The 24958-nt window shown below is 45.7% G+C and overlaps 1 protein-coding gene across 1 annotated transcript in view; it reads right to left on the bottom strand.

The window, feature by feature from the left end:
* Positions 1-17952: 17952 nt before the first annotated feature.
* PPP2R2D (protein phosphatase 2 regulatory subunit Bdelta) overlaps positions 17953-24958 on the bottom strand; it is a 62537-nt gene continuing 55531 nt past the window's right edge. Inside the window, exons 8-10 of the mRNA XM_068258064.1 lie at positions 22346-22515; positions 21232-21323; positions 17953-18457 (exon numbers count right to left, since the gene is read on the bottom strand). Coding sequence (XP_068114165.1) covers positions 18178-18457; positions 21232-21323; positions 22346-22515 — 542 coding nt within the window. The 3' untranslated portion in view covers positions 17953-18177. The remainder of the gene's footprint in view (positions 18458-21231; positions 21324-22345; positions 22516-24958) is intronic.

Below are 24958 nucleotides of genomic sequence, written 5' to 3'. Positions count from 1 at the left end.
TCCCAGAGTTAAAATACATGAACTATTGACTTTTTTTAACCTCTCCTCTGCCCTCAGAAGTTGTATTCTGCCAGGAAAACTTTTTTGGTGTAATTTTCTTATCAGTGATGTTTACTATATTCCCGACAAGACAGAAGCTGTCACTTCCATGTCTAAAAATTAACTCTTTCAGGCAGAAAAATAATACAAGTAAAACATCCTGGTTATTAATACTCTTTGCACTGTACGCACGTTTATCTCATGTCACATGTCCCCTTGGGTACACTTTAAATGAATAACAATGAGCAGATGACTGACATTATACAACCGTACAGAAAAACTTATAGCACCTTAATGTCCCAGAAATCGAATGAATCCACTTAACGGTTTAAATTGGATTTCTATTGTAACGACTTCTTGTGAGCGTATCCTGTAGCTAATCATCTCTGTACATACGTCAATGGATATAGACTTTGTTACGCAACAATGAATTTGTATTTTATGTTTCAAACCAAAGTGACTATGAAGAATGTATTTCGGTAATTACTTACAGAACAACTTATCTTGCCATTTGTGGATGTCCTGTTTTGTTTGCTTAGCCATATTTAAGACAAATGGGCCTGGTTACCAGCCAGAAAGGAGGAGTGATGTTACCATAGCAACCAGATTCCTTATTCAGACTACCATTGTGCACAGGGACAAGCGGGAGAATCTGATTGGAAATGGAATAAAAGGGCTGCAGTACATGGAAGAGGGGGCTGCACATGGAATGGGAGGGGTTGCTGTACATGGATGATACACATGGAAGAGGGGGCTGCACATGGAATGGGAGGGGCTGCTGTACATGGATGATACACATGGAGGAGGGGACTGCACATGGAATGGGAGAGGCTGCTGTACATGGATGATACACATGGAAGAGGGGACTGCACATGGAATGGGAGGGGGTTGCAGCACATGGATGATACACATGGAGGAGGGGGCTGCACATGGAATGGGAGGGGCTACAGTACATGGATGATACACATGGAAGAGGGGGCTGCACATGGAATAGGAGGGGGTTGCAGCACATGGATGATACACATGGAGGAGGGGGCTGCACATGGAATGGGAGGGGCTGCTGTACATGGATGATACACATGGAGGAGGGGACTGCACATGGAATGGGAGAGGCTGCTGTACATGGATGATACACATGGAAGAGGGGGCTGCACATGGAATGGGAGGGGGTTGCAGCACATGGATGATACACATGGAGGAGGGGGCTGCACATGGAATGGGAGGGGCTACAGTACATGGATGATACATATGGAAGAGGGGGCTGCACATGGAATGGGAGGGGGTTGCAGCACATGGATGATACACATGGAGGAGGGGGCTGCACATGGAATGGGAGGGGCTACAGTACATGGATGATACACATGGAAGAGGAGGCTGCACATGGAATGGGAGGGGCTGCTGTACATGGATGATACACATGGAAGAGGGGGCTGCACATGGAATGGGAGGGGCTGCTGTACATGGATGATACACCTGGAAAAGGGGGCTGCACATAAAAGGGGAGCCACAACATACTTGGCCTAGAGACAGAAAACAAATAAATCTGGCCAATGCATGGCTACCCAACTCCTCTAGTGCAGAGCAAGCACTTCAGACTTCGTGAGAAAATCTCGCTCTTTCCAACAGATGGACAGTCTCATCTTCCCTGAACACGGAATCTGATTGCTAGGGGTAATTGCTCCATCTGTGGCCTAGTTTAGCAACATGCAGTCAGAACAGCTATGCATTGTTGATGAAAATCATTATCTGATGTAAATCATGTAATCGTACAAATAAAATTTTTAGTGTTTCTAATGCCAACTGTGTCAAGTATTTTGAAATTTTGTGAAGTGGGAGTTTACGTGTTTTCCACTAGGAAATTCATTTCTTTCTAATTTTCACTACCAGGGCTGTGGAGTCAGTACAAAAATCATCCAACTCAGTATATTAAAGTGAACCAGAGACGAAGCACTCCTGTATAGTGAAAACACCTACTCTGCTCTCTGTTTCATTCTTCACTGCTCAGCCTGCTTATCAGCCCTGATAAAATCCCCAACTGAGAATTCAGTCTGGCTTTGCTCAGGAATCATCATAGCGGAGTCATAGCAGAGCCAGAAGGGGGCAGGCTTGGGCTTGAAAAGACATCAGAGATGACTGACTCAGCTATGATTCCTGAGCAACGCCAGACAATGCTCAGTCAGGGATTTTATCAGGGCTGCTAACAAGCAGGCTGAGCAGTTAAGAATGAAAGAGCAGGGTAGGTGTTTTCTCTAATGTTCCAACTGAATATATATGGTAAAATCACACACCTGAAACAAGCATGCAGCTAATCCAGTCTGACGTCAGTCAGAGCACCTGATCTGCATGCTTGTTGAGGGGCTGTGGCTAAAAGTATTAGAGACACAGGATCAGCAGGAGAGTCAGGCAACTGGTATTATTTTAAAAGGTAAAAACCATTTCCTTCTCAGTTTAGGTTCCCTTTAACAAGGCTGTGGATTAAGTACAAAAATCATCCAACTCCTCAGTTTATGAAACCTCCGACTTCAGGTACCCAAAATTACTCAGACAGCCCTGATTAAGCTACTATACAAAGTATAAAAAGCTCAACTGCACTCAAACCACGTCCAATTGCACTAATGGAAATGATTGCCAGTGTTTCTATTAGTAATTGCACCCTGTGTTTTGTGATCGATAGCAATGGTAATCTGATCACAAATTGCAACATAGTGGAAAAGAGCCCCTAATCAGTTACATTAGCTTCTGTGAGAAAATGTGCATTTCACACATAGGAGACACATGGTGTGCAGACAACGCATACAGAAAACAGACAAACTCAGCTTATTACACTCACTCTGTCCATCTCTGATGAAGCAGAACTGACTCTGCAGACTTCTCCAGCATCACTACAGTACAGAGCAAATGGGGAGTGGTAGAGGTTGGGGGCTGTACACAAGAGCCTGCTGCACAATAAATAGGGACCGTCTACAAAACTTTGTGCGATTCCTGATCAGTGGCTGAGCAGATGCAGTCATTAGAACAATTGTGCAGTTGTCAGTCTCTCAGGAAAGGGAAAAGAAACTTCTCCTCCCAAGGGGCCCCCTGCAGCTGCATCCCTTGCAGGATCTATGGTTACGCCCCTGGGCAGACGCACTCTCTCAGCCACGCTCCCGGCCAGAGAAGGACCCGTCCATGGATTGCTGGCCTAGAGAAGGATACAGGAAGCCTTTGGACTAATCAGAGCCATCCCACTGATGAGGTAGGCATTTATCTTTTATGACACTATAGCATTATTTTAATCATTAATTGCAGTCATAAATGGTGTTGGAAAGCAAGCAATCACACTTGTGATCCTATAAGGTTGATTGGAAATGACCCAAATGCCATTTAAACTAGGGCTGAGTGCATGCGTGTTCTGAGAACTCCACATAGCTCAGGCGTGTCCAGAGTCAGGCCCGAGGCCAATTGCAGCCCTCCAAGCCTTTTCTGCTGGCCCCCAAAGCGCTCTACAGTTGTTAATTCCATGTGGCCCGCAGGCCATAGCTGTGGTGCCGCTTGCAGAGGCCACCTTATGTTGCCGCTCTTCCTCCCCCTTTGCTTGGCTGTAGATTATCAGCCACCACTGTAGTAATAGCAGCCACTGATTAGCAGCCGTCACTGTGCCAGCAGCAGTAACAGTCACTGATTAGCAGCCGCCACTGTGCCAGCAGCAGTAACAGCCACTGATTAGCAGCCGCCACTGTGCCAGCAGCAGTAACAGCCACGGATTAGCAGCTGCCACTGTGCCAGCAGCAGCAACAGCCACGGATTAGCAGCTGCCACTGTGCCAGTAGCAGTAACAGCCACTGATTAGCAGCCGTCACTGTGCCATCCGCAGTAAAAGCCACTGATTAGCAGCTGCCACTGTGCCAGCAGCAGTAACAGCCACTGATTAGCAGCCACCACTGTGCCAGCAGCAGTAACAGCCACTGATTAACAGCCACCACTGTGCCAGCAGCAGTAACAGCCACCGATTTGCAGCCGCCACTGTGCCAGCAGCACTAACAGCCACCGATTTGCAGCCGCCACTGTGCCAGCAGCAGTAACAGCCACCGATTTGCAGCCGCCACTGTGCCAGCAGCAGTAACAGCCACCGATTTGCAGCCGCCACTGTGCCAGCAGCAGTAACAGCCACTGATTAGCAGCTGCCACTGTGCCAGCAGCAGTAACAGCCACGGATTAGCAGCTGCCACTGTGCCAGTAGCAGTAACAGCCACTGATTAGCAGCAGTCACTGTGCCATCCGCAGTAACAGCCACTGATTAGCAGCTGCCACTGTGCCAGCAGCAGTAACAGCCACTGATTAGCAGCCACAGCCACCACTGTGCCAGCAGCAGTAACAGCCACTGATTAGCAGCTGCCACTGTGCCAGCAGCAGTAACAGCCACTGATTTGCAGCCGCCACTGTGCCAGCAGCAGTAACAGCCACTAATTTGCAGCTGCCACTGTGCCAGCAGCAGTAACAGCCACGGATTTGCAGCCGCCACTGTGCCAGCAGCAGTAACAGCCACGGATTTGCAGCCGCCACTGTGCCAGCAGCAGTAACAGCCACGGATTTGCAGCCGCCACTGTGCCAGCAGCAGTAACAGCCACTGATTAGCAGCTGCCACTGTGCCAGCAGCAGTAACAGCCACTGATTTACAGCTGCCACTGTGCCAGCAGCAGTAACAGCCACTGATTTGCAGCTGCCACTTTGCCAGCAGCAGTAACAGCCACTGATTTGCAGCCGCCACTGTGCCAGCAGCAGTAACAGCCACCGATTAGCAGCTACCACTATGCCAGCAGCAGTAACAGCCACCGATTAGCAGCTACCACTATGCCAGCAGCATTAACAGCCACAGATTAGCAGCTGCCACTGTGCCAGCAGCAGTAACGGCCACTGATTTGCAGCTGCCACTGTGCCAGCAGCAGTAACGGCCACTGATTTGCAGCTGCCACTGTGCCAGCAGCAGTAACGGCCACTGATTTGCAGCCGCCACTGTGCCAGCAGCAGTAACAGCCACCGATTAGCAGCTACCACTATGCCAGCAGCAGTAACAGCCACCGATTAGCAGCTACCACTATGCCAGCAGCAGTAACAGCCACTGATTAGCAGCTGCCACTGTGCCAGCAGCAGTAACAGCCACTGATTAGCAGCTGCCACTGTGCCAGCAGCAGTAACAGCCACGGATTAGCAGCTGCCACTGTGCCAGTAGCAGTAACAGCCACTGATTAGCAGCCGTCACTGTGCCAGCAGCAGTAACAGCCACTGATTAGCAGCCACAGCCACCACTGTGCCAGCAGCTGTAACAGCCACTGATTAGCAGCTGCCACTGTGCCAGCAGCAGTAACAGCCACTGATTTGCAGCCGCCACTGTGCCAGCAGCAGTAACAGCCACTAATTTGCAGCTGCCACTGTGCCAGCAGCAGTGACAGCCACGGATTTGCAGCCGCCACTGTGCCAGCAGCAGTAACAGCCACTAATTTGCAGCTGCCACTGTGCCAGCAGCAGTGACAGCCACTGATTAGCAGCTGCTACTGTGCCAGCAGCAGTAACAGCCACGGATTTGCAGCTGCCACTGTGCCAGCAGCAGTGACAGCCACTGATTAGCAGCTGCTACTGTGCCAGCAGCAGTAACAGCCACTGATTAGCAGCCGCCACTGTGCCAGCAGCAGTAACAGCCACCGATTAGCAGCTGCCACTGTGCCAGCAGCAGTAACAGCCACCGATTTGCAGCCGCCACTGTGCCAGCAGCAGTAACAGCCACGGATTAGCAGCTGCCACTGTGCCAGCAGCAGTAACAGCCACTGATTTGCAGCTGCCACTGTGCCAGCAGCAGTAACAGCCACTGATTAGCAGCCGCCACTGTGCCAGCAGCAGTAACAGCCACCGATTAGCAGCTGCCACTGTGCCAGCAGCAGTAACAGCCACGGATTAGCAGCTGCCACTGTGCCAGCAGCAGTAACAGCCACTGATTAGCAGCCGCCACTGTGCCAGCAGCAGTAACAGCCACTGATTAGCAGCCGCCACTGTGCCAGCAGCAGTAACAGCCACTGATTAGCAGCTGCCACTGTGCCAGCAGCAGTAACAGCCACTGATTAGCAGCTGCCACTGTGCCAGCAGCAGTAACGGCCACTGATTTGCAGCCGCCACTGTGCCAGCAGCAGTAACAACCACCGATTAGCAGCTACCACTATGCCAGCAGCAGTAACAGCCACCGATTAGCAGCTACCACTATGCCAGCAGCAGTAACAGCCACTGATTAGCAGCTACCACTATGCCAGCAGCATTAACAGCCACAGATTAGCAGCTGCCACTGTGCCAGCAGCAGTAACGGCCACTGATTTGCAGCTGCCACTGTGCCAGCAGCAGTAACAGCCACTAATTTACAGCTGCCACTGTGCCAGCAGCAGTAACAGCCACTGATTTGCAGCCGCCACTGTGCCAGCAGCAGTAACAGCCATCGATTAGCAGCTACCACTATGCCAGCAGCATTAACAGCCACAGATTAGCAGCTGCCACTGTGTCAGCAGCAGTAAGACACTGATTAGCAGCTGCCACTGTGTCAGCAGCAGTAACAGACACTGATTAGCAGCTGCCACTGTGTCAGCAGCAGTAACAGCCACTGATTAGCAGCTGCCACTATGTCAGCAGCAGTAACGGCCACTGATTTGCAGCCGCAGTAACGGCCACTGATGAAGCAGTAACAGCCACTGATTAGCAGCCGCCACTGTGCCAGTAGCAGTAACAGCCGCTGAATAACAGCCGCCACTGTGCCAGCAGCAGTGAGAGCCACTGATTTGCAGCCGCCACTGTGCCAGCAGCAGTAACAGCCACTGATTTGCAGCCGCCACTGTGCCAGCAGCAGTAACAGCCACCGATTAGCAGCTGTCACTGTGTCAGCAGCAGTAACAGCCACTGATTAGCAGCTGCCACTGTGTCAGCAGCAGTAACAGCCACTGATTAGCAGCTGCCACTATGTCAGCAGCAGTAACAGGCACTGATTAGCAGCTGCCACTATGTCAGCAGCAGTAACAGCCACTGATTAGCAGCTGCCACTGTGCCAGCAGCAGTAACAGCCACTGATTAGCAGCTGCCACTGTGTCAGCAGCAGTAACAGCCACTGATTAGCAGCTGCCACTGTGTCAGCAACAGTAACAGCCACTGATTAGCAGCTGCCACTGTGTCAGCAGCAGTAACAGCCACTGATTAGCAGCTGCCACTGTGTCAGCAGCAGTAACCGCCACTGATTAGCAGCCGCCAATGTGCCAGCAACAGTAACAGCCACCGATTAGCAGCTGTCACTGTGTCAGCAGCAGTAACAGCCACTGATTAGCAGTTGCCACTGTGTCAGCAGCAGTAACAGCCACTGATTAGCAGCTGCCACTATGTCAGCAGCAGTAACGGCCACTGATTTGCAGCCGCAGTAACGGCCACTGATGAAGCAGTAACAGCCACTGATTAGCAGCTGCCACTGTGTCAGCAGCAGTAAGCCACTGATTAGCAGCTGCCACTGTGTCAGCAGCAGTAACAGAAACTGATTATCAGCTGCCACTGTGTCAGCAGCAGTAACAGCCACTGATTAGCAGCTGCCACTGTGTAAGTAGCAGTAACAGCCACTGATTAGCAGCCGCCACTGCGCCAGCAGCAGTAACAGCCACTGATTAGCAGCCACCACTATGTCAGCAGCAGTAACAGCCACTGTTTAGCAGCTGCCACTGTGCCAACTACACACGGTAATATGGGTTATTTCCCCTGGAAATGTTTTATTTGAGGAAATGTCACAGGCATAGTGTACCTAACCACAATCAGCAAAAATTGTTAACTTTGCTACTTCAGCTCCATAGCACTCGTAAGATGATATGGCCCATGGCTTAAAGAGAACCCGAGGTGGGTTTTAAGATTGCCATTAGGAGTAGGACACAGAGGCTGGTTCTGCATACAATGACCAGCCTCTGTTACTATACTGTGCCCCCCCTGCTGTCCTCCATAAATAAAACAGCTGTGCTAGCCTCATGCAGCGTGTCGCTAGCAGGCCATTTACCTCTGAGTGTGTCACTGCCGCTCCCCCGCCTCCTCCATATCGCTGCTCCCCGTCTGCGTCCCTTCCCGCCTCCTCTATATTGCCGCTCCCCACCTGCGACCCTTCCATCCCCGCTGATTGGAGGGAAGGGACACAGGCGGGGAGCGGCGATATAGAGGAGGCGGGGAGCGGCAGTGACACACTCAGAGGTAAACAGCCGGCTAGCGACACGCTGCATGGGGCTAGTACGGCTGTTTTATTTATGGGGGACAGCAGAGGTGGCATTCTTAAAACCCACCTCGGGTTCTCTTTAAAGTTTGGACACCCCTGGTATAGCTAATCAGCCTAGGCTAAGCATCACTGGGTAGGTGGGAGAAAATGCAACTCTGGCAAAAGACACAAAAGTCACACAAAAATACACAATTCAAATCCAGGTAAACATTTAAAATTTATTAAACTTTTTGGTCAAAATAATTGAACAAATATATACAATCCTGTTGTATAGGTCTGTTTTTCTATGTAATGAATGCGGTCAGATCTCATGGCCAAAAAGTTTCACAACTTAGCAATTTGAAATAGTGTCACAACTCATATACAAGATAGGATGATTTTTTTTTTTTTTTTTTAAACATTTTAAACCTTTTTGTTTTCTAAAAAAAAAAATAAAAAAAAAAATTCTGGATTTTAAACAGCAATTTTTGAATAGTTTATCTATTTTTGACAACTGGTATTTCAAGGCAGAAAAAGCAAAAGTCAGCTTTGTAAACTGCGTGTAACACTTTTTTTTACTTGTAAGTATCAACCTGTGTAGCTTCCTGCTGCCTTGCCAAGTGTCGCCGATTATAAGATAGTTTACTGTAAATTTTAGCTCGCCGACAAAAACTTTTTTTTTCCTAGGAAGAACTCATTACAATTTGAAGTATCCCTCACAGATGGTAATAATCCCATTCAAATGAAAGGAAAATTGCACACGGCTTGGAATTAGGCCAATTATAGGACAAGTGAAGTAAGAGGTATACGGAGGCTGCCATATTTATTTCCTTTTAAGCAATACCGGTTTGCCTGGCTGTGCTGATGGTCCTCTGCCTCTAATACTTTTAGCCATAGACCCTGAACAAGCATGTAGCAGATCAGTTGTTTCTGACATTGTCCGTTCTGACAAGATTAGCTGTGTGCTTGTTTTTGGTGTGATTTAGACACTACTGCAGCCAATCAGAAAAACAGGGCTGCCAGGCAACTGGTATTTAACAGGAAATAAATATGGCAGCCTCCATGTACCTCTCACTTCAGTTGTCTTTTAAATGCATTACCTGATAATGTCTGACCCAATTTCAAGGTGTGTAAAAAGTACCTACAATTTGCAGGCAAGCTAGAATTATTAGCAACTCATTCCCATCCCAATCTCTACTTTCCGCTATCCTGAGTAGGAAGCACAGTTCCCTATGGTGACCCCTGGTGGCAGGAGGGTGCAGGCCCATACAACAAGGCAGCAACAAACTGGTGGTTGGCAGTAACCAGATGCTTGTAAAAAGGATAAAGAGCCCATATGCAATTAACTTTATCTCCTGAGGGTTATTTCAACAACTTGTCAATAAAAGCGAACGCTGGCAATCCAGCGCAGGAAACTTGGGCACAGCCAGAACCACCATAGGAATTTCAGCTATAGCAGCGCACAGTGAGTAACTTCGGCGCCACCAGAAGTTACTTTTAAAACACAAATTCAGCCACCAGCAATAGCTGGAAGCCAAATTACATCCTTCCCCACTATCCACATGGACCTGGAGGGGGAACAGTAATTATCGCCGCCAGGAACTTGTGCAGCAGCAGAATCAGCCATACTGGCTACATCCCAAGTCTCCTGGCGGCGAATCCTCTCGTACGCAATAAAATGCATTTTTAAACCACCAGCAAGCAAGAAAATACGCTGAATAATTTTGATCTAACTTTTTCATCTTTTGGTACTTTTTCCATTGCAAAGTGCTGAAAAGTTATTTTGAATAGAACATGAAAAATGATCTCCTAGGATAAAACTCAGGAGAAAAGGGAGCATTGCATATGGGCCCAGGTCTGCTGCCTGGCATCTCATAGTACAGAGACCTGGGCCCATATTCACTTTTTCTCTGGAGTTTTCTCCTAGGAGATAATTTATCATCTTTGATTGCAATTACTTTTTAGCACTTAGAAAAGGCAAAACGTACCAAAAAGAATAGGGAAAAGTACCATCAAAATTATTTTGATCATTTGTTTGCTTGTCGGTGGTTTAACCCTCCTGGCGGTTTGCTAAAAAATCGCCAGGGGGCAGCAAATCTTTTTTTAAAATTTTTTTTTTTTTTTCATGTAGCGAGACAAAGTCTCGCTACATGATAGCCGCTGCTCAGCGGCATCCCCCCAGCCCCTCCGATCGCCGCCGGCGATCAGGAGATCCCGTTCAAAGAACGGGATCTCCTGGAGGGCTTCCCCCGTCGCCATGGCGACGGGGCGGGATGACGTCATAGGGGATTCCGATCCACCCCATAGAGCTGCCTGGCACTGATTGGCCTGGCAGCGCACGGGGTCTGGGGGGGGCGGCTGCGGCGCGACGGATCGGCGGCGATCAGGCACTGCACGCAGCTAGCAAAGTGCTAGCTGCGTGCAGGAAAAAAAATTATGCAAATCGGCCCAGCGGGGCCTGAGCGGTGCCTTCCGGCGGCATGGCCCAAGCTCAGCTCGGGCTTACCGCCAGGAAGGTTAAAAGGCATTTTATTAACAAGTTTAAAAATATCACCTAGGAGAAAACGCCCGAGATAACGTTAATTGGATATGGCCCAGGGTGTTTTAATTCAAATGTCTGACGTATTAGGCCTTAGAAATGTAAATCTTAAATATTTTGTTTAATCATATTGTTCAAAAGGACAGCGATGGGCTGCTGCTTGAGTATACCCATGCTTGGTTGGGCAACACGTTACAGGCCCTTTCTACTCGTCTGCCACAGCTTACATCAAGATTGGCTCCTTGGTATCCCATTAGAGCCCAAACCAAGCTCTGAATAGGCGAGCAAAGGGGTGAGATAAGCTGCAACACCACCACCCACAAGCCCCCAAACACTTGTCCTATTCATCTTTCGCCCGTTATCGTCCGATTACCAAGAGAAACAAAAAAGCCAAGATTCTCGGCAAGTCTTCGTGCCGAATTATGCCAAACATTTTTATGAATCGATTTTCTTGTAGACAGATTTTCCCTTGGGTCAAAAAACACAACTTACCAAAGAGGGAAGTCTCTGGACTGTGTTGTCGTCCTCGCCCCCAATGCCGGGACCCTCTTGGAGATCCAGTCCACGCTCTTCGTCATGAACGAGTGGCTCCGGCTTATTGCACAGGCGTGGCTGTACTTGCGTAGGCGCAGTATGGCCGTGCTCGTGAATGAAGCGGAGCCCAGATCTTCAACCCAACAAGCTCGCCGGGTGGTCCGCGGAGGTACGGAGGATGGCGTGGAAGGTCTCTACAGGATCCAGAGGCTTCCCTCCTCTTTGGCAACTAGCTGCTTTTTGACCCACGGTTCGCCTCATGTACACTTTAAGATGCTGCAAAAATAAATATCATTAAGAAAAAAGATAATTTCTACAATTTGCAACACTGACTTTGTCTTCCTGCCTTAAAGTAGCAGCCTTGCCAAAAGAATAAGAGTCGGGCTCCACTTCTTAAAGAGAATCTGTACTCTGAAATTCTTACAATAAAAAGCATACCATTCTATTCATTATGTGCTCCTGGTCCCCTCTGTGCTGTTTCTGCCATTCTCTGCTGCAAACCTGGCTTGTAATTGCCAGTTTTAGGCAGTGTTTACAAACAAACTAACCAGCTTCTAATAGGCTCAGCTAAGCAGAGTGTGTTAGTCACACAGAGCCTGCAGGGGGTGTGTACAGCTTCTAGCTAATCACAAGCAGCCCTGCACATTCCAGTCTGACTGCCTCAGCCTGACTGTGCCGACTATAGAGAGAAGATTAGATCATATAACAGAGATAACACAGCTACTGTGCAATTAGGAAAAGCTGCAGTAAGCCAGACCACATTAGAAAAGGCATAGGAACTTATAGCATAGAAGAAATAAAGATAAACAATTTGTTACAGAGTCTCTTTAAGCCTACTGTAGACTGTGGTGCTCTACGGACACAAATGTAGGGATGAGGTACATATTTTGTTCTTGCATATTACTGTGTCGAAACGACCAGAACTGACCGCCAGCTGTATTAAAACAAAAACAGATCGTGGGTCAAAGTGTTCTCATCTCCAGCGAGGCACAAAATTCTTGCACTTAGTACCGGGCTCAGTTTCCTACCGCTAAACGCATCGCGGATAACTTAGCGTTGGGAAACAGACGACAAGTGTCAAGCGGCTGTTTACAGTTAAACCTATTTGTTCATTGCAGTTAGTTATTTTGTAACAAAAAAAAACAAAAAAAAATAAAAAGCAAAAACAAAAAAATTTATAAAAATATTGTTTGGCATTAACAAATTTAAATATCTTGGGCTGAGGTGCAGTGATGGAAATAAACTAAAAAAAATGAATGAAGTACAACCGTATATATATAAAAAAATTATAATGCACATTAGGTAGACTGACAATAATCGTTAGCATAACCGTTCTACATAATACTGTGCAAAACCCCCACGGTTACATTGGTACCCGCAGGAATTCCGCAAATATAAATATCATTAGTAGGGATGTTCAAGGAGATGCAAATTCTTCTGGAATTATGCAAATTTTATGCAAATGTATGCAGTTTGAAAATGGACCAATCAGTTTAAACTCGGGTTTAAATTGATTGGTCCATTTTCTAGCTGCATATATTTGCCTAAATTGTTGCATCAACTCGGGAAGAATTTGGATGTTTTATCATCCCTAATCATTAGGCAGTTTGTAGATCATTCACAAACCGATTTCACGGCTGGAAGATTAGATTTTCTCAGGCGACCGCAATATAACCATTAAAGGATACCCGAGGTGACATGTGACATGATGAGATAGACATGTGTATGTAGTGACTAGTACACAAATAACTAGGCTGTGTTCCTTTTTTTGTCTTTCTCTGCCTGAAACAGTTAAAGGATACACGACCTGACATGTGACATGAGATAGACATGTGTATGTACAGTGCCAAGCACACAAATAACTATGCTTTGTAACTTTTTTCTTTCTCTGCCTGAAAGAGTTAAATATTGGGTATGCAAGTGGCTGACTCAGTCCTGACTCAGACAGGAAGTGACTACATTGTGACCCTCACTGATAAGAAATTCACCCTTTTTTACTCCTTTCTTGCTCTCAGAAGAAGTTTTATAGTTGAAATTTCTAATCAGTGAGGGTCACAATGTAGTCACTTCCTGTCTGAGTCAGGACTGAGCCAGCCACTTGCATACCTGATATTTAACGCTTTCAGACAGAGAAAGAAAAAAAAGGAACACAGCATAGTTATTTGTGTGCTAGGCACTGTACATACACATGTCTAGCTCATCATGTCACATGTCAGTTCAGGTATCCTTTAAATATCAGGTGTGTAAGTGGCTGACTCAGACAGGAAGTGACTACAGTGTGACCCTCACTGATAAGAAATTCCAACTATAAAATGCTTTCCTAGAAGAAAATGGCTTCTGAGAGCAAGAAAGAGATGGGTCACACTGTAGTCACTTCCTGTGTCAGTCGGGACTGAGTCAGCCACTTACATACCTGATATTTAACTGTTTCAGGCAAAGAAAGAAAAGAAAGGAACACAGCAGAGTTATTTGTGTGCTAGGCACTGTACATACACATGTCTATCTCATCAGGTCACATGTCACTTCGGGTATCCTTTAAGCCAAATTTTTTTTTTAATGCGTTGATGTAAAAAATAAAATAAAAATAAATCTGAGTTCAAGGTTTTGAGGAGGAAGGGGGTCTCGCATATTTTTAGCTACCCTCTAGTATATCATTTGGCGGCCTTCACAAGAAAGTGAGGTTATTGAGACAGTGCTGAGGGACTTTCATTTTTGGGTGGTGGAAGGAAGGGGGGGGGTTAAACTCAAATCAGATTTTTATCAAGTACTTAAAATGCAGATGTTGCCAAGATATAAAGGTTAAGAGGAATGTTAAAGAGACAGACACTGGGGATCATTAAACTAAGCAGCGATGATCTGTAACCGACAACCAATCAGATTTCGCCTTTCATCGTTTTAAGGGCAGTCAGTGCAGTGAAAGGCGATTCTGAAATGGTTTTCCCTGCCAGCCATGCTACAGCAAGTCGAGCGCAGATGGTCGCTGTAGGTAGAACTAGCGGAATTCATGGAATAAGTTATATGGTAGTACACAGACATGATTTGACAAATCTCTAATAAGAAAAAAAATATATAGAATACATTTGCAAATAAGTAGCAGGCATCCCTTAAATAGCCATTTATTTTACTGCACTGTACAGCATACTAAATATATTCTAAGCTGTACGGTTTATACAGTGCAAAATGCAGGAAGCTCCTCCCACCTTTTCGTTCAGCCCGCCCCCCTCTGGTCTTCAACAGAAGCCTGGCAGTGGTATAGTGATCCATAAATGGGGGTCTTTTTACTTCATGAAGGGTTATGCTTATAAAACTGCACTTGTGAAAAGTGAGTAAGTGGAGTCAAAATGATGTGGCTAGTTAAAGTGTGAGGGATAGGATATGAAGGTGGACATTTAATTTTAAACAATACCAGTTGCTGGGCATTTCTGCTGATCTTCTGCCTCAAATAGGTTTGGCCATAGACCCTTAACAAACATGCAGATCTGCTCTGACCCAACTAGCTCTATGTTTGTTACAGATCAGCAGGACAGCCAGGCAACTGGTATTGTTTAAAATAAAAATGGCAGCATCCATAGCCCTCTCGCTTCAGACTCCCTGTAAGTTTAAGTACACCGTGGCGACCATGTAGCTTGTTGTATAAAAGATTCTGCGTGTTTGTTTTTTCTTTACAAGTAGTACGTGAAATGATGTATTATTTAGTTAAGCCTCAAATAGAAACCAGTCCATTTTAAAAATGTGTATTTTACTACTACGGTGGTAAAAATGTCTTAAAATGGATCCTCATCAACAATGCAGTATATTTGTATATCTCGGCTATTGCTTGTCGTATAGCTATAGGCCTTTGGTGGATAAATGCTGCCCCTCGCCGACCACGGAACAAACGGTCGGTCTGGACCTACAAGTCTAGCTCCACCCATTTGCGCCTTATACATTTTGCACTTAGAATTACGGACATTAAAAAGTTGGATTTTCAAAACAGGCAGTGCACTGTGTGACTCTTGCAGCAATGGTCTAGGGCAGTGATCTGCAAACTTGGCTCTCCAGCTGTTAAGGAAGTACAAGTCCCACAATGCATTGCAGGAGTCTGACAGCCAGAGTCATGATTTATAAAGGCAAATGCATTGTGGGACTTTTAGTTCCTTAAAGAGAACCCGAGGTGGGTTTGAAGAATATTATCTGCATACAGAGGCTGGATCTGCCTATACAGCCCAGCCTCTGTTGCTATCCCAAACCCCCCTAAGGTCCCCCTGCACTCTGCAATCCCTCAAAAATCACAGCCACGCTGCTGACAAACAGCTTGTCAGAGCTGGCTGTGTTTATCTCTATAGTGTCAGTCTGCTGCTCTCCCCGCCTCCTGCAGAACTTCAGTCCCCGCCTGCATCCCTTCCCTCCCTGCTGATTGGAGGGAAGGTATGGGGGCAGGGACCGGAGCTATGCAGGAGGCGGGGGAGCAGCTGAGACTGACACTACAGATGTAAATACAGCCTCACAGCACGGCTGTGATTTGAGGGATTGCAGAGTGCAGGGGGACCTTAGTGGGGTTTGGGATAGCAACAGAGGCTGGGCTGTATAGGCAGATCCAACCTCTGTATGCAGATAACATTCTTTAAACACACCTCGGGTTCTCTTTAAAGCAGATCCGAGATGAAAAACTAACTGTAACAAGTAACTTGTCTATACATCTTATCTAAAGTTTAGATTAGTTTACACAGCAAAACTAGCTGAAAACAGCTTTAATAGAATAAGATTATTTCTTCCTGTGATACAATGACAGCAGCCATGTTGTTTGTAAACCGTACACACAGCACTCAGCCTCTGAAAAAACCCTAATCCCCCCTCCTCCTCTGCCTTTGAAATCTCTGGCTAGTAATACCTCCCCCTCCTCCTGCCCATACTGAGCTCCCATGAGCCCTTGCTACTGCCAAGGCTCTCTGAAAACCTGTGGGCGTGGCTTCTTTAGTTTATAGGGAATTAGAGTATTAAAACAAAAAAAGTATTTGGCTTGAGGAATGCCCTATAAACAATAGGAAAGGGACACAATTATGCAATGAGTTAAAGTCCATCTCAGATCCACTTTAACAACTGGAGAGGCAAGTCTGCAGATCTAGGGTCTATGGTAAAGCAAAGGACAAAATGGTGGTTCTCAATAGTTCCATGTGATTAAACCACAGCCATTACACAGGCCTTCAGCCCAGTGGGGGTGCACAGAAGGTAGAGTAGGCAGCCGCTGGGCATAAAGAAGTGCAGCTGGTGATAAAAAGTGCAATAGAGACAATCTAGAACAAGGGAAAAGGAACTGTGAAGTAGTCTAATGTTTCCCTCGCTAATGGCACTTACTTCGAACAGTGTTCAGAAAACACCATAGATACGTTTATCGGGACACAGTTAATGACTTGTCACTGTGACATGCTGGGGGCGACAATTATAAAATTCATAATGCAGCTATATGGCATTGTTAATCAGGGTCCCATGGTAAGACATTTTAAGGACACCTTTAACAAACGAAAGTTGAATTCTTACCTCTAAATAGTCCAGAGGCTTCCCCGATCTTCCTTAGCCCCTCCGTTCCTCTGCTGGGACCCTCTAAACAATTGACTTTAATGTCAAAGATTGCTTGCAGCCAAGCTACCCTCTGTGTACGATCCCTGTCGCACTGCCCAAGTGGGAAGTACTGCTAGCGCCAGAGTGGTAGCGTGGAACCTCTCCTGCATAAGCTGCACCATGCCAATGTGCAGGCACGATTATCTGTGGGCCTGCACAGTGTGGCCACGCTCGTACACAAAGATGAAGATAGTCCCGGCCAGCAGTGAAGGGGTTGTGATGGATCAGGGAACCCTCTGGAACATCCAATGGCTTCTCTCTACTGATGGAAGTATGGACCCTTTTAAAAAAAAAAACAAAAAAAAAAAACAACAACTTACAGATATACTTTAAAGGGACACTAAAGCGAAAAAAAAGTTACGATATAATGATTTGTATGTGTAGTACAGCTAAGAAATAAAACATTAGGAGCAGAGACATAAGTCTAATATTGTTTCCAGTACAGGAAGAGTTAAGAAACTCCAGTTATCTATGCAAAAAAAGCCACCGAGCTCCAGGACTTTCAAAGTCGCAGAGAGCTCTGTCTTCTGAAGCTTGTTATCTCAACTGTCAGTCATTGTAATTTATTTTTCTCTCCAGAAGACAGGTCAATAGTTTAAAAGACTGCTCTGTAAAAACATTTAGAATGCTGAGTAGTGTGTAAACTGCAAATATTAGAGAACGATGCAATGTTATAAAAAACACTATATAACTGAAAATAAAAATATGAGAATATATTATTTGCTACTAATGTTCTAGTAATTATCCGTACTACACAACCAATTCATTATATCATAATTTTTTTTTTTTTGCTTCAGTGTCTCTTTAAGTAGAATTTAGTACTTTAAACCTCAAAGGTAACCGGAAACGTTTTAATTGTGGCACCTTTCTCTGGAAAGCCACTTTCACTCTGTAATGTGGAACACGGAAAGGCGGATTGAACGTACGAGGACTGGTCTGCGTTCTGAGATGTGGGCATTGGGCTCGCTTGTCGTGTCTGGACAGATCGTTACCATGAAATGAAATCCAGGTGGGCTTTCTGCTAATCTCTTCATTTATTTCTACAGAAGGGAACCGCATCCATGTTCAGTATTTTTTTTATCCTTTTTATCACTGGTAGGACAATACGGTCTGATCTCTTACAGATAAACAACTAGGTTTAACTATGCAAGAACAAGACTTTGTCCTCAAAATTATGGAGAGTAGGGGAAAAAATAAAATAAAAAAAGAGAAAAAAAGAAAAAAGAAAAAAAAAAGTAATTTAATTAACTTTGTCCTGAAATATATACAAATTATTGGTGGCAGCGACGGCGATGATATTCTCCTTGGGGTGCCATGCAGTGTGTAGGATCTTTTTGTTGAAGTCTAGGCTGTCCACGTTGATCTCGTCTTTCTTCCGCTTGCCGCCCGTACAGACTTTCCTTGGCTTTAGAATGGCACGTGGTTTGCTGCTTTCCCGAGAGGCCTCCAGGGTGATGTCTCGGCGGGTGTTTCTGTCAAACATTCTGAAGAAGTTGTTGTAGGAACCAGTCATGATGGCGCTGAAAGACAGGAAGAACAACCCTCAAGGAACAGAGCAGTGCAGGGTTTCCCAACATGGACTGAGCTATAATAGGGGAGGCACTATAGGGCATAGACCGGAAGAACAACCCTCAAAGAACAGAGCAGTACGAGGGTTCCACAAACCTCAACATAGACTGAGATATTATAGGGGAGGCACTATATAAAGGGCATAGACAAGAAAAACAAGCCTCAAGGAATAGAGCATTGCGGGGTTCCACGAACCTCAACATAGACTAAGCTATAATAGGGGAGGCACTATAGGGCATAGACCGGAAGAACAACCCTCAAAGAACAGAGCAATACGGGGTTCCACAAACCTCAACATAGACTGAGATATTATAGAGGAGGCACTATAGTACATAGACAGGAACAACCACCCTTGAGGAACGGTGCAGTGTAGGGTTCCACAAACCTCAAACAGACTGTACTACAATAAGGGAGGCACCATACGCATAGACAGGAACAACCACCCTCAAGGAACAGAGCAGTGCGGAGTTCCACAAACTTCAACATTCACAGCTGGGCGGAGCGGTATTTTTACCGCACCCCACTGCTGTGCAATGAAAGTCTATGGAGACTTCTATATTGTGACGTTACGGCACGACCGGAAGTTACGTTTTTGCTGCATCCCCGACGCAGGTCAAGAACTATGTTAGCACGCGGCTTCTGCATCGATCTGTGTTGCGTGGCAACGCATGGATTTTGAAAGAAAAAAATACCGACGTGACGTTGCAGCGTGCATGCTCATTTTAACAATATTCTTCCGCATACTGGAAGCAGGAAGTTACTGACGGCTAGCGCGCGTCACTTCCTGTTTGATCAGTGGCCAGCGTGAAGGCCTATTTTTGGCGGTGGGTGGGCTAAAGCTGGATTGCAGTCTGAAATCAGCCTCAAGGAAAAGAGCAGTGCGGGGTTCCACAAACCTCACTGGTTTGGACCAGTATATGGCTGGATAGTGTACTGGTTAAGGGCTATGAGTGGTCTGGGGGGTACCACGCAGTACACTCCAAACCACGTGGACGTGATCGACAGCGGCTCTCACACAGACACAGAAGACCCCGAAATGGCAAAGTCGCCATGGCAGACGGAGACCCCGGGTCACCGTCTGGGAACGGAGCTGCGGCGAGGGACATGTCAGCTGCCAGGGGCTGGAGGAAGCCCCGGTAGGTAGATTTTTTTTTCCCAGCTGGGACATTTCAGGAGATGCACCACTGCTTTCTAAGCATACAAGTTTTGTCAGAAGAGAGTGTCCCATTGCTGCTGTTGTGAAATCTTTTATAACATTACAAAAGCAAAGTCCCCAGACTTGGCGACTGATAGTGACGGATGGCAACAAGATGCTAATACAAGTGCGACTTGCTTGGAATTAGGCCAAGTGCACTACCTGTGGATTTTGGCTGAACAATTTTTTTGTTGCATATGAATAGCCTGAAATGTGCATGCCAGCCAGAATTAGCAATGTCTTATTCACCATTTAGTGACTGATTAGTTGGCCTTTTTGTTTCCAATATCTTATTTGCACTTTTCTTGTACTTGCACATGTAATCCAGTTAGACCAGCAGGGGGAGCTGTAAACCCATCACATTTTCATATGTAAGAAGTTTTAAATCAGGATGATACCATTTATTGGCTAACTAAAAATGAATAAAAATAAGCAAGCTTTCGGCCTTGCAGCCTTCGTCGGGCTTATATCCTGTTAGTTTGCAGGCTGGTGGTACAGACAGCTTTATACATGCAACATCAAAAGGGAAAACAGATATTTTTTTCAAGCATAAATACATGTCATTAAGATGCCTTAATTCAAACAAACCATCTAGATGGGGTTAAAGGTTGTTAGCTAAGATAAGGATCCATGTTTATGCCATGCTCACAGACCTGGTATTAGGATTGATACAGAGGTATCGTAAATTCTTAGTTCACAAGTTCAGCTAGAATGGCTGAGAAAGTTTAAATATCATGCGCCTCATACCAATATAAGAAGTTGTTGTCCTTATTCAAACCATTCTGCACAGCTTTGAACCAATTTATAAATTTTGTTTCTGCTATTAATCGATCATTTGACGTTTTGAAGCCACCCTACAGGGCAGCGAGTGATACCGTACTTAATATTTCCTTATTTAAGGTGGCCATACATATATTATAATCGAATTGGATGAAAATTGGTGCCGCCAAGTGCAAGCCCGAACAACAATGTGACCAATTTCGGGACGAAAATTGGTCGAATTCTCAATTGCACATGCTGCAAAATGTTGGGCCGACTTGCTCGAGTGCGCAACGGGAACAGCATGCAATCGCGAGAATCGACGAACGTGACGAAACTCCCAACTATGTCCCCTAATGTAAAAATGTCCCCCCCGTGTAAAGTATACATTACCTGTCCATGGCCTGCGCTTGTTCTTACGCTGTTCTGGCTGCATTCCCCCCTCCATACACGTACGTCCTACGTGGTCTCCTAGTAAGGGCGCGTATTTGATGTCACACACGTGCACGCCCTTACTAGGAATCCACGTGGCGGACTCGTGTGTATGTGAAGGAGGAATCCCGGAGGCAGCGGTGGGGCAATTAGATATCTCTCTAATAGAGTCTGTTTAGAGAGAGATTTGTCTGTTGGTCGAATCTGCCCAAACATGGCTACCTTTACAGTAAAATAAAGTTGTTTCAGTACTAAACCTAATAAAAAGCAATGAAGATTCCTGTTGTGTTTAGTTTTTCCCCCAACTATGGCCACGTCGGGCGATTGCGGCCTTCTTACCTGTCAGATCCGTTCCAGCAGCACTCAAACTTGTCAAAGATGCAGTCATTCTCATAGAGAGAACACAGCTTACTCCGCAAATATTCATGAACCTGAAAACCAACAAAAGAAATGTAAAATATATATAAAGAAATCTGATTGAGAATTTGTAAGTTGAAAATGAAAAGTGAGAAAATAAACTTAAGAAATAATGATTTGTTTGAGTAGTACAGCTAAGTTATAGAACATTAGTAGCAAAGAAACAAGTCATATTGTTTCCACTACAGACAGATAAGAAACTTCAGTTATCAATGCTAACTAGTTTCTCTGAGCTCCACCTCCAAGTTGGTTGCTGATTTCTGGAGAACTATACATCAAGGAAACAGTGACAGACAGCTGAAGATTAGATTCAGTGAGAAGAGAAGTTCAAAGGGTCATTAGCTCTGCAAACCACAATCTGTATTTTAAACTAAAAGACAGAGCAAATTGCAAATATGACAATATGATGAAATATGCTATATAACTGAAAATAAAAATATGAGACTAATTTCTTCTCTACTTTTGTTCTATTACTTATCCGTATTACACATACCATTCATTCTATCATACATTGTTTTTTCGCTTCAGTGTCACTTTAATTTAAAGAGAGTTTTTAGCCATTTATTTTAACTTTTCTTTTTTTTTGCGCAGTTAGTGTTAGTGTCCTATGGGACATTCCAAGACTCACTACTGCACTTCCTCCTTCCGGCTTGAAGAAAAAAGTGCATCCCATAGGTCGCATGCGACTGGAGTGATACGCATAGGAGCCCGACGGACTTCTGGGTAAGTAACCCCTCGTCTCCCATGCTCACACCTGCCTTAATTAAGTCTCATTACAATTTCGAATTTGAGTGGCTTTCAACTCGAATGCCCATTGCTGTCCGAGACTCCAACTCCACAGCCCTGTACAGTACAGCATAAATTTGTATTTCAACCCCACCCTCCTCCTTCAGTACTATGAGCAGGGCTGTGGAGTCTGTACAAAAATTCTCCAACTCCAAAGTTTATAGGTGCAGATGGGGAGGGGCTCCACCTCCCATTCTGAATGTAGCCAATTACGAGAAGAGATGTATGATTAGGTAAGCAGGGCACACACCTGATATGTTTCTACCGGCCTGTTCTCCATGTTGAGGTCCCACACTTTGACAGACAGGTAGTCTCTAGTCATCATGTAGCGGCCACTATGACTGAACTTTACGTCTGATATCGAAGAGATGATTTCAGAGAAAAACGACCTGCTGCTCGGGTCTTCCGGCTCTTCAAAAACTACAAACACAAAAATATGTACTATTAGTGAGGAGAAAAATGAACATTCAGTCACTAGCAGTCAAAGGCTTTAAAGTGAATGTTTACCGTATAAAAAAAAGAAAAAGTCAGATACTCACCTAAGGAGAGGGAAGGCTTGGTCCTAATGAGCCTTCCCTCTCCTCTCCCGATGCCCGGTCCCGCGTAGGATCCCCTGTGGCAGTATTCGACCAGTTTGGTCAAATACTGCCACTTCCGCATGCCGAAGGGAGCTTTCGGAAGCCTTCGGGAGCACTCGGGCTCCCGATGACGCGGCCGCTCCATACTACGCATGCGCGAGCGCCCTCTATGACGCGCTCGCACGTACGTAGTATGGAGCGGCCCGTCTTCGGAAGCCCGAGTGCTCGCGAAGACCTCCGAAGTCCGTGCGGCGGCGGACGCGAACGGGGAAGCCAGCGCAGCACCGAGGGCACCGGGAGAAGAGAGGGAAGGCTCATTAGGACCGAGCCTTCCCTCTCCTTAGGTGAGTATCTGACTTTTTTATTTTTTAAAAGGTACCCATTGGCTTTAAGTTCTCCAAATGGTAAATACTAGATTCGTTTTGAAGGGCCACTACAGAAAAAATTAATAAATAAATAAAATAAAAAGTATAGTGTTAAAATGTGACAGAACCGACAGGTTTTGGACTAGTCCATCTCCTCATGTGGGATTCTCATGGTTTTCCTTGATTTCAAAAAGCATTTCCTGAACAGCAAGCAGTTGCTCAGTCCAACTGTCAAAATAGTTTGAAAGTGAGTGGCGAGGCTGGCTGGCATCTCACTATTTTGACAGCAAGTGCTGCTCAGGAAATGCTTTTAAAAACAAAGAAAATCCTGAGAATCCCCCATGAGAAGATGCACTAGTCCAAAACTGTCAGTTCTGACAGATTTTAACAGCTTACCTTTTTTTCCCCCTCGCTATAGTGGTCCTTTCAAGCCCCATGTGAAAAATATACAGACGTCATGTACACAGGCAGGAAATCTAAAGCATATCTAAAGGTGGCCAGTGGATTTTTCTGTCAGTCATTCAGTGGACATTGTATTGGATCTAGGGAGAGTCAATTATGTTCCTTTCTGACGATCGATGGAAATTGGCTGATATCTGGTCGAAACGTTCAATTTACTAGATCAGGCAGATGGAAAATATCGGTCCATCGAGAAGGAATCATGGAGGCAAAGCATCATTCAGCTCGATGAGTGAAAGAATCGCATAGGACCTTGCTTGCAGTGTGCGGGCCACTAGTCAATCGACCACACTGTTGTTGACCATCTAATAAAGTAGATCACTTAATTTCTTAGTGGTAAATTGAGTAATGTATGGGGAACCTTAAAGGACATCCGAGGTGAAAATAAACTGATGAGAAAAACAACAGTAGTAATAGTAATAATAGTATATCCTCCTCCTCCTTAAAATGACTTTTTTAGTTGTCTCAGTTTTATTTTATATTTAAAGAGAACCAGAGATGAAGCACCCTCTTGTATTTTACCTTATAAATCAGTGGGAACATGACAGTAAACACCTAATCTGCTCTTTGTTACATAGTTCTCTGTTTAATCTGACTGTTATCACCTCTGATAAGAATCCCTGACTGAGCACTCAGTCTAGCTTTGCTACGGAAAGATTATAGCTGAGTCTGTCTTCTCTGGTGTCTTTTCAAGCCCAAGCCTGCCCCCTTGTGGCTCTGCTATAATGACTCAGCTATAATTATTCCCTGCAAAGCCAGACTGAATGCTCGGTCCAGGATTCTTATCACAGCTGATAACAGACACTTAGGTAGGTGTTTAGGTAACAGACACGTAGGTGTTTTCTGTAATGTTCTTACTAATATATATGGTAAAATACACAAGGGTGCTTCGTCTCTGGTTCCCTTTAAATCTAGTTTTTACGGTTTCATGGTCTCTGCTCAATTTAGAAGTGAAGACCGGCACCATCTGTTTTCATAGTGCGCAGATAAGTATGTGGTGTGTCTGGACACGCAGGAGGTGAGTGCGCTGATAAGCATGTGGTGGATCTGGACACACAGGAAGTGAGTGCGGCAATAAGCATGTGGTGTGTTTGGACACGCAGGAAGTGCGCTAATAAACGTCTGGTGTGTCAGGACACGCAGGAAGTGTGCTAATAAACGTCTGGTGTGTCAGGACACGCATGAAGTGAGTACACTAAAACGTTTGGTGGGTTTGGACACAGGAAGTGAGTGCGCTGATAAGCATGTGGTGTGTCTGGACACGCAGGAAGTGAGTGTGCTGATAAACATGTGGTGTGTCTGGACACGCAGGAGGTGAGTGCGGCAATAAGCATGTGGTGTGTCTGGACACGCAGGAAGTGAGTGCGGCAATAAGCATGTGGTGTGTCTGGACACGCAGGAAGGGAGTGCGGCAATAAGCATGTGGTGTGTCTGGACACGCAGGAAGGGAGTGCGGCAATA

The sequence above is a fragment of the Hyperolius riggenbachi genome, chromosome 10 (assembly GCF_040937935.1).
Source record: "Hyperolius riggenbachi isolate aHypRig1 chromosome 10, aHypRig1.pri, whole genome shotgun sequence".
Classification (NCBI taxonomy): domain Eukaryota; kingdom Metazoa; phylum Chordata; class Amphibia; order Anura; family Hyperoliidae; genus Hyperolius; species Hyperolius riggenbachi.
The sequence above is the reverse complement of the archived record's forward strand: the minus strand, read 5'-3'. Positions and strand labels throughout refer to the sequence as shown.